This window comes from Dendropsophus ebraccatus, chromosome 12, assembly GCF_027789765.1.
Source record: "Dendropsophus ebraccatus isolate aDenEbr1 chromosome 12, aDenEbr1.pat, whole genome shotgun sequence".
Classification (NCBI taxonomy): domain Eukaryota; kingdom Metazoa; phylum Chordata; class Amphibia; order Anura; family Hylidae; genus Dendropsophus; species Dendropsophus ebraccatus.
This window is the reverse complement of record NC_091465.1, coordinates 91,092,527-91,103,578: the sequence shown is the minus strand read 5'-3', so window position 1 is coordinate 91,103,578 and position 11,052 is coordinate 91,092,527. Positions and strand designations below refer to the sequence as shown.

General features: G+C 49.1%; 1 protein-coding gene across 4 annotated transcripts in view; it reads left to right on the top strand.

Annotated features, from left to right (window-relative positions):
* Window positions 1-3,134: 3,134 nt before the first annotated feature.
* Window positions 3,135-11,052, top strand: part of APLP1 (amyloid beta precursor like protein 1) — an 88,801-nt gene continuing 80,883 nt past the window's right edge. For all 4 annotated transcript variants that reach the window (XM_069948869.1, XM_069948868.1, XM_069948865.1 and 1 more), the window contains exon 1: window positions 3,135-3,377. In XM_069948869.1, coding sequence (XP_069804970.1) covers window positions 3,327-3,377 — 51 coding nt within the window. In that variant the 5' untranslated portion in view covers window positions 3,135-3,326. The remainder of the gene's footprint in view (window positions 3,378-11,052) is intronic.

Here is an 11,052-nt window from a genome sequence, read left to right as displayed (position 1 = left end):
GTACTGTGCACTGTATATATATATATACTGAGGATTACACCCAGCATACAGGACAGGAGAAGTGGTACTGTGCACTGTATATATATATATATACTGAGGATTACACCCAGCATACAGGACAGGAGAAGTGGTACTGTGCACTGTATATATATATATATACTGAGGATTACACCCAGTATACAGGACAGGAGAAGTGGTACTGTGCACTGTATATATATATACTGAGGATTACACCCAGCATACAGGACAGGAGAAGTGGTACTGTGCACTGTATATATATATATATATACTGAGGATTACACCCAGTATACAGGACAGGAGAAGTGGTACTGTGCACTGTATATATATATACTGAGGATTACACCCAGTATACAGGACAGGAGAAGCGGTACTGTGCACTGTATATATATATACTGAGGATTACACCCAGCATACAGGACAGGAGAAGTGGTACTGTGCACTGTATATATATATATATATATATATACTGAGGATTACACCCAGCATACAGGACAGGAGAAGTGGTACTGTGCACTGTGTATATATATATATACTGAGGATTACACCCAGCATACAGGACAGGAGAAGTGGTACTGTGCACTGTATATATATAAACTGAGGATTACACCCAGCATACAGGACAGGAGAAGTGGTACTGTGCACTGTATATATATATACTGAGGATTACACCCAGCATACAGGACAGGAGAAGTGGTACTGTGCACTGTATATATATAAACTGAGGATTACACCCAGCATACAGGACAGGAGAAGTGGTACTGTGCACTGTATATATATATACTGAGGATTACACCCAGCATACAGGACAGGAGAAGTGGTACTGTGCACTGTATATATATATATATATATATATATATATATATATATATATAAATAAATAAAACTTTGTTATTTTTTATTTATGTTTCAATAAATTTTCTACATTTTATCAGAGCTGTGGGATCCATTTCCATTTTTTCTATATTACTATTATTCTTCTATTTGGTTTTATATATATGTGTGTGTATATGCATATTTGGTTGTGACATCATCATGTTCTCGCTGTGATATCGTGTTCTCGCTGTGACATCATCATGTTCTCGCTGTGACATCATCGTGTTCTCACTGTGACATCTTTGTGTTCTCGCTGTGACATCATGTTCTCGCAGTGACATCATCGTGTTCTCACTGTGACATCTTTGTGTTCTCGCTGTGACATCATCATGTTCTCGCTGTGACATCATCGTGTTCTCGCTGTGACATCATCGTGTTCTCACTGTGACATCATCGTGTTCTCACTGTGACATCATCGTGTTCTCGCTGTGACATCATCGTATTCTCACTGTGACATCATCGTGTTCTCGCTGTGACATCATCGTGTTCTCGCTGTGACATCATCGTGTTCTCGCTGTGACATCATCGTGTTCTCGCTGTGACATCATCGTGTTCTCGCTGTGACATCGTGTTCTCGCTGTGACATCATCATGTTCTAGCTGTGACATCGTTTTCTCGCTGTGACATTATTGTGTTCTCGCTGTGACATCATCGTGTTCTTGCTGTGATATCATGTTCTCGCTGTGACATTGTGTTCTCACTGTGACATCATCATGTTCTCGCTGTGACATCATCGTATTCTCACTGTGACATCTTTGTGTTCTCACTGTGACATCATCATGTTCTCGCTGTGACATCATCATGTTCTCGCTGTGATGACATCATGTTCTCGCTGTGACATCATCGTATTCTCACTGTGACATCTTTGTGTTCTCACTGTGACATCATCATGTTCTCGCTGTGATGACATCATGTTCTCGCTGTGATGACATCATGTTCTCGCTGTGACATCATCGTATTCTCACTGTGACATCTTTGTGTTCTCACTGTCACATCATCATGTTCTCGCTGGGACATTATTGTGTTCTTGCTGTGACATCATCGTGTTCTCGCTGTGACATCATGTTCTCGCTGTGACATCGTGTTCTCACTGTGACATCATCATGTTCTCGCTGTGACATCTTTGTGTTCTCACTGTGACATCATCGTGTTCTCGCTGGGAAATTATTGTGTTCTTGCTGTGATATCATCGTGTTCTCGCTGTGACATCGTGTTCTCACTGTGACATCATCATGTTCTCGCTGTGACATCATTGTATTCTCACTGTGACATCTTTGTGTTCTTACTGTGACATCATCATGTTCTCGCTGTGACATCATTGTATTCTCACTGTGACATCTTTGTGTTCTTACTGTGACATCATCATGTTCTCGCTGTGACATCATCGTATTCTCACTGTGACATTATTGTGTTCTTGCTGTGACATCATCGTGTTCTCGCTGTGACATCATGTTCTCGCTGTGACATCGTGTTCTCACTGTGACATCATCATGTTCTCGCTGTGACATCTTTGTGTTCTCACTGTGACATCATCGTGTTCTCGCTGGGAAATTATTGTGTTCTTGCTGTGATATCATCGTGTTCTCGCTGTGACATCGTGTTCTCACTGTGACATCATCATGTTCTCGCTGTGACATCATTGTATTCTCACTGTGACATCTTTGTGTTCTTACTGTGACATCATCATGTTCTCGCTGTGACATCATTGTATTCTCACTGTGACATCTTTGTGTTCTTACTGTGACATCATCATGTTCTCGCTGTGACATCATCGTATTCTCACTGTGACATCTTTGTGTTCTCACTGTGACATCATCATGTTCTCGCTGTGACATCATCGTGTTCTCGCTGTGACATCATCGTGTTCTTGCTGTGACATCATTGTGTTCTCGCTGTGACATCATCGTGTTCTCGCTGTGACATCATGTTCTCGCTGTGGCTCCTATCTGTGGTGTTTCTGTCCCTCACTCAGTAATTGCCCCTGTGGATCTGATGTTTCTGCCCCTCACTCAGTAATTGCCCCTGTGGATCTGATGTTTCTGCCCCTCACTCAGTAATTGCCCCTGTTGGGGGTTGTTGCTCCGGGGTAATATCTCGCTGCTCGTTATTCCGCATTCACACTGAACGTTTCATGCCGTTTTTTTCCCTTGCTTGGATTGAATTCTCCCTGGGAGGAGAGAAGGTGGAGGGAGAGGAGGAAGTGAAGGGTGAGGGGAGGAGATGCTGAGGGGGGATGGGATGTGTCTTTGTATAGCAGAACGAGGCTTCATCAGACAGACGCTCCGAGAGATACCCAACATAGAGCGCTGGCTGCCCCTGTGACAGCGAGACCCCGACAGCCGCTCGTGCTGCCAGCGACGCCTGCCTCCCCCCCCACAGCTGCCATCAGCTCCGGCATCATCGCAGCAGACAGGACGGGCGATAGGGCGAGAATGGAGAGCGGCTGGCTGTGTCTGAGCTGCATCCTGCTGCTGGGCGTCCAGGTGAGTGCTGCTGGCATGGCGGAGGGATACTGGGTGGACTACATTATCATGGTAACCAGTGGCATCATCTGGCATCCTACCGCTGCCATTAACCCTCTCCTTGCAGGGTGTCAGGATGCGGGGGCTGGCGCATAGGATGCCCGCTGGCGTCAGGTGATCAGGTTGTGTTGGTGGAGCCGGGCTGGCACCCAATCAATCAGATCGCCGGGGATCCCACATATTCCGTCACGGCAAACACCGCGCCAATACTTTCAGATGGAGCAAATGGTTCCAAAAAGGTGAACGGCCAACCGCAACCAATTATCAGCGGGATTACTAACTGCACCGCCATAGAGGAAAACCGCACCGCGCCATCCGTATGGAAAACTGTTACCTCCACCTCCGCCATAAGGTCATAGCTCATGATTAATGGAGGACGTGGGGGATGGGCACAGGGCAGCGACAGAGATCATGGCAGGGCACACCAGGGCATGGCGGGCAGTTCAGCATGAAGGGGTTAAGTGACATCACCAGCGTGCACAGTGGGACGTTCTCAGGACGGCGCGGTGCTGCCTGATGCCAGAATGGAGATTAATGGAATTACTAATTGGGAGATGGGTCTGTAATGGAGGAGCGGATAATGTCAGGAGCGGGCGGCGGCGGTGGGGAGCACTGACAGTGTGGGGGGGGGGGTGGCAGCGGTGGTGAGGAGCACTGACAGTGTGGGGGGATGGCAACAGCGAGGGGGGCAACAGTGTGTGTGTAGGGGGGGATGACCGTGTGTAGCAGGGTGGCAGCGGTGGTGAGGAGCACTGACAGTGTGGGGGGTGACAGTGGTGGGGGGGGAGCGGTAACAGCGAGGGGGGCAACAGTGTGTGTGTAGGGGGGGGATGACAGTGTGTGGCCGGGTGGCAGTGGTGATGGGGGAGCGGTAACAGTAGGGGGGTGGCGGTGACAGTGTGAGGGGGTGGCAATGACAGTGGGGAGCGGTGACATTGTGGGGGGTGACAGTGTGGGACGGGGTGGCAGTGAAAGTGTGCGGGGGGTGACAGTGGGGGCGGCGACAGTGTAAAGGGGGTGGCGGAGACAGTGTGGGGGGTAACAGTGGGGGTGGTGGTGACAGTGGGAGGGGTGGCAGTGACAATGTGGGTGGTGGGTAACTGTGTGTGGGGGTGGCGGTGACAGTGTAGGGGGGGTAACTGTGTGTAGGGGTGGCAGTGACAGTGTAGGGGGGGTAACTGTGTGTGGGGGTGTCAATGACAGTGTAGGGGGGGGTAACTGTGTGTAGGGGTGGCAGTGACAGTGTAGGGGGGGTAACTGTGTGTGGGGGTGGCGGTGACAGTGTAGGGGGGGTAACTGTGTGTAGGGGTGGCAGTGACAGTGTAGGGGGGGTAACTGTGTGTGGGGGTGGCGGTGACAGTGTGGGGGGGGGTAACTGTGTGTGTGTGTGTGGGGGTGGCGGTGACAGTGTGGGGGGGGGTAACTGTGTGTGTGTGGGGGGGGGGTAACAGTGTGTGTGTGTGTGGGGGGGTAACAGTGTGTGTGTGTGTGGGGGGGTAACAGTGTGTGTGTGTGTGGGGGGGTAACAGTGTGTGTGTGTGGGGGGGGTAACAGTGTGTGTGGGGGTGGCGGTGACAGTGTGTGGGGGGGGGGGGGTAACTGTGGGGGTGGCAGTGACAGTGGGGGGGGGGTGACAGTGTGTGTGTGTGTGTGTGGGGGGGGTAACAGTGTGTGTGGGGGTGGCAGTGACAGTGTGGGGGGGGTGACAGTGTGTGTGTGTGTGGGGGGGGGGGTAACAGTGTGTGTGGGGGTGGCGGTGACAGTGGGGGGGTGGCAGTAGTGGAGGAGGGGGCAGGGAGCAGCACTGGGGGGCAATGAGACCATCTCCAGAGGCTCCATCACAATATACAAAGAAGAAATCGCAGCCTACACCAGGCGGCACGTCCCGCTGATCACTCAGATTATTACAGTACGATCAGCTGCTTGTCAGGAGCCCAAGAGCTTGCACTCTGCCCCTCAGTCAGGACATGAGGACGTAGGCCCCAGCAGTGTGACGCCCGGTCACAGCAGGGATATATATGTACACTATGGGGCAGTTTTATCAGAAGTTTTCCTTGTTACCCATGGCAACCAGCATGCAGACATTTTGTATAGTGAAAAGTGAAAGCTGCGCTCTGATTGGTTGCTATGGGAAACGAGAAAAGCTTCTGCTTATAGACTCATAAACCTCCTCCTACATGTCTCTACTACAGCCGCCCCTCTAGAGACAGCGTGTACTATATAGGTACAACAATATGGCGCTATCATGTAGTCAGTATATAACAGTACTAATGTGGCGGTATTATTGGAGCTGTATATGACAGTACTATGTAACCTGCCTAATAATAATAATAATATTTATTTGTATAGCGCCAACAGATTCTGCAGCGCTTATTTAAATATATATAAATACATTACAGGTTATATATTAAATAATGTATAACATGTGTCTCCTATGGCTGTCAGGAGGTGACATGTGTATGCTATGGCTGTCAGGAGGTAACATGTGTATCCTATGGCTGTCAGGAGGTAACATGTGTATGCTATGGCTGTCAGGAGGTAACATGTGTATGCTATGGCTGTCAGGAGGTAACATGTGTATGCTATGGCTGTCAGGAGGTAACATGTGTATGCTATGGCTGTCAGGAGGTAACATGTGTATGCTATGGCTGTCAGGAGGTAACATGTGTATGCTATGGCTGTCAGGAGGTGACATGTGTATGCTATGGCTGTCAGGAGGTAACATGTGTATGCTATGGCTGTCAGGAGGTAACATGTGTACGCTATGGCTGTCAGGAGGTAACATGTGTATGCTATGGCTGTCAGGAGGTAACATGTGTCTCCTATGGCTGTCAGGAGGTAACATGTGTATGCTATGGCTGTCAGGAGGTAACATGTGTATGCTATAGCTGTCAGGAGGTAACATGTATCCTATGGCTGTCAGGAGGTAACATGTGTATGCTATGGCTGTCAGGAGGTGACATGTGTATGCTATGGCTGTCAGGAGGTAACATGTGTATGCTATGGCTGTCAGGAGGTAACATGTGTATGCTATAGCTGTCAGGAGGTAACATGTATCCTATGGCTGTCAGGAGGTAACATGTGTCCCCTATGGCTGTCAGGAGGTGACATGTGTATGCTATGGCTGTCAGGAGGTGACATGTGTGACCTATGGCTGTCAGGAGGTAACATGTGTATGCTATGGCTGTCAGGAGGTAACATGTGTACGCTATGGCTGTCAGGAGGTAACATGTGTATCCTATGGCTGTCAGGAGGTAACATGTGTATCCTATGGCTGTCAGGAGGTAACATGTGTATGCTATGGCTGTCAGGAGGTAACATGTGTACGCTATGGCTGTCAGGAGGTAACATGTGTCTCCTATGGCTGTCAGGAGGTAACATGTGTACGCTATGGCTGTCAGGAGGTAACATGTGTACGCTATGGCTGTCAGGAGGTAACATGTGTCTCCTATGGCTGTCAGGAGGTAACATGTGTACGCTATGGCTGTCAGGAGGTAACATGTGTATGCTATGGCTGTCAGGAGGTGACATGTGTATCCTATGGCTGTCAGGAGGTAACATGTGTACGCTATGGCTGTCAGGAGGTAACATGTGTACGCTATGGCTGTCAGGAGGTAACATGTGTATGCTATGGCTGTCAGGGGGTGACATGTGTATGCTATGGCTGTCAGGAGGTAACAGGTGTATCCTATGGCTGTCAGGAGGTAACGTGTATGCTATGGCTGTCAGGAGGTAACGTGTATGCTATGGCTGTCAGGAGGTAACATGTGTACGCTATGGCTGTCAGGAGGTAACATGTGTATCCTATGGCTGTCAGGAGGTAACATGTGTATCCTATGGCTGTCAGGAGGTAACATGTGTATCCTATGGCTGTCAGGAGGTAACATGTGTATCCTATGGCTGTCAGGAGGTAACATGTGTATGCTATGGCTGTCAGGAGGTAACATGTGTATCCTATGGCTGTCAGGAGGTAACGTGTGTATCCTATGGCTGTCAGGAGGTAACGTGTGTATGCTATGGCTGTCAGGAGGTAACATGTATCCTATGGCTGTCAGGAGGTAACATGTGTATGCTATGGCTGTCAGGAGGTAACATGTGTATGCTATGGCTGTCAGGAGGTAACATGTGTATCCTATGGCTGTCAGGAGGTGACATGTGTACGCTATGGCTGTCAGGAGGTAACATGTGTACGCTATGGCTGTCAGGAGGTAACGTGTGTATGCTATGGCTGTCAGGGGGTGACATGTGTACCCTATGGCTGTCAGGAAGTAACGTGTGTACGCTATGGCTGTCAGGAGGTAACATGTGTATGCTATAGCTGTCAGGAGGTAACATGTGTATGCTATGGCTGTCAGGAGGTAACATGTGTATGCTATGGCTGTCAGGAGGTAACATGTGTATCCTATGGCTGTCAGGAGGTAACATGTGTATGCTATGGCTGTCAGGAGGTAACATGTGTACGCTATGGCTGTCAGGAGGTAACATGTGTATCCTATGGCTGTCAGGAGGTAACATGTGTACGCTATGGCTGTCAGGAGGTGACATGTGTACGCTATGGCTGTCAGGAGGTAACATGTGTATCCTATGGCTGTCAGGAGGTAACATGTGTATGCTATGGCTGTCAGGAGGTAACATGTGTACGCTATGGCTGTCAGGAGGTAACGTGTGTATGCTATGGCTGTCAGGAGGTAACATGTGTATGCTATGGCTGTCATGAGGTAACGTGTGTTACTTTTGGCTGTCTCCATGTTTTCCAGGCCTCCCTAGGGCAGCATGTATCTTCCTCAGCTGCCGGTCACAGCAGACTGGGGTCTGGGTGGTAGCAATTGACTCATCTCTAATGCTGAGCAGTAACAGGTGTCTGTGGATGGAGGAGGCAGAGGACGGGCTGTACGCCTTCACTGTCTCCTCCTGGTACCAGTCCCCCCCCCCCCCCCATATAACACAATACAGACCTTATTGTAAGGGACAAGGCCTCTGTGTATTGTTACAAGTCACGTGAGAAGAAATCACTACGACAATACCCATTATTCATGACTGACAAATCATATAAACAATACATAACCTGTACATATATTACTATACAGATGACATACCTATGTTATAGCAACTGTACATATATATTATATACAGGAGATACCCAGGTTATACCAGCTGTACATATATATTATATACTGGAGATACCCAGGTTATACCAGCTGTACATATATATTATATACTGGAGATCCCCAGGTTATACCAGCTGTACATATATATTATATACTGGAGATCCCCAGGTTATACCAGCTGTACATATATATTATATACAGGCGATACCCAGGTTATACCAGCTGTACATAAAATAAGATAATCCTTTAATAGTCCCACCATGGGAAATTCCGTGTGTTACAGCAGCAGAGATATTACACATACAAAAAGCTAAAAGGTAAAGTAAAGGCATGACGAGGAGAAGAAAAGGTAAAAAAGATACAATAAAACATAGAGAATTTTATTTCTTTTTGTGGAGTGATCTCGGCATGGGTCGGTGTTGGTTGTACAGCCTGACCGCTGCAGGAAGCAAGGACTTCCGATATATACAGTATATACCCAGGTTATAGCAGCACACTGGTTATAGATGCAGCTGCCGTAATCACATGATTGGGACAGGATTGATTCCCGGGGTTCGGTGATTCAGGGCTCGTATATTTGGACCTGTCACGGAGTCGCTGTGTTTGGTGGATTTACCGTTCCTTCCATTTACGATATTAGTTACTTTGGCGCCAGGAGCGTCCGTGCTGCATAACTGGTGATGAGAAGGATCTGCAGCTGCAGCAATCACAGGGCAAGAATTCCTGATCAGGGGAACTACAAGTCCCAACCCAACCAAAATAACATAAATGCAGATGTATAGAGCCTACCCATCATCCCTCCCCTCCATCCCCTCCTTGTATACCCCCCTTCCCTGTATCCATCCCCTCCTTGTATATCCCCCTTCCCTGTATCCATCCCTCCTTGTATATTCCCCTTCCCTCCATCCCCTCCTTGTATATCCCCCTTCCCTCCATCCATCCCTCCTTGTATATCCCCCTTCCCTCCATCCATCCCCTCCTTGTATATCCCCCTTCCCTCCATCCATCCCCTCCTTGTATACCCCCCTTCCCTCATCCATCCCTCCTTGTATATCCCCCTTCCCTCCATCCATCCCTCCTTGTATATCCCCCTTCCCTCCATCCATCCCTCCTTGTATATCCCCCTTCCCTGTATCCATACCCTCCTTGTATATCCCCCTTCCCTGTATCCATCCCCTCCTTGTATATCCCCCTTCCCTGTATCCATCCCCTCCTTGTATATCCCCCTTCCCTCCATCCATCCCTCCTTGTATATCCCCCTTCCCTGTATCCATACCCTTCTTGTATATCCCCCTTCCCTGTATCCATACCCTTCTTGTATATCCCCCTTCCCTGTATCCATACCCTTCTTGTATATCCCCCTTCCCTGTATCCATCCCTCCTTGTATATCCCCCTTCCCTCCATCCATCCCCTCCTTGTATATCCCCCTTCCCTCCATCCATCCCTCCTTGTATATCCCCCTTCCCTCCATCCATCCCTCCTTGTATATCCCCCTTCCCTGTATCCATCCCCTCCTTGTATACCCCCCTTCCCTGTATCCATCCCCTCCTTGTATATCCCCCTTCCCTGTATCCATCCCCTCCTTGTATATCCCCCTTCCCTGTATCCATCCCCTCCTTGTATATCCCCCTTCCCTGTATCCATCCCCTCCTTGTATATCCCCCTTCCCTGTATCCATCCCCTCCTTGTATATCCCCCTTCCCTGTATCCATCCCCTCCTTGTATATCCCCCTTACCTGTATCCATCCCCTCCTTGTATATCCCCCTTCACTCTATCCATCCCTCCTTGTATACCCCCCTTCCCTCTATCCATCCCTCCTTGTATATCCCCCTTCCCTGTATCCATCCCCTCCTTGTATATCCCCCTTCCCTCCATCCATCCCTCCTTGTATATCCCCCTTCCCTCCATCCATCCCCTCCTTGTATATCCCCCTTTTCTCCATCCATCCCTCCTTGTATATCCCCCTTCCCTGTATCCATCCCTCCTTGTATATCCCCCTTCCCTGTATCCATCCCCTCCTTGTATATCCCCCTTCCCTCCATCCATCCCTCCTTGTATATCCCCCTTCCCTCCATCCATCCCCTCCTTGTATATCCCCCTTCCCTCCATCCATCCCCTCCTTGTATATCCCCCTTCCCTCATCCATCCCTCCTTGTATATCCCCCTTCCCTGTATCCATCCCTCCTTGTATATCCCCCTTCCCTCCATCCATCCCTCCTTGTATATCCCCCTTCCCTCCATCCATCCCTCCTTGTATATCCCCCTTCCCTCCATCCATCCCTCCTTGTATATCCCCCTTCCCTGTATCCATCCCCTTCTTGTATATCCCCCTTCCCTCCATCCATCCCTCCTTGTATATCCCCCTTCCCTCCATCCATCCCTCCTTGTATATCCCCCTTCCCTGTATCCATCCCCTTCTTGTATATCCCCCTTCCCTCCATCCATCCCTCCTTGTATATCCCCCTTCCCTCCATCCATCCCTCCTTGTATATCCCCCTTCCCTGTATCCATCCCCTTCTTGTATAT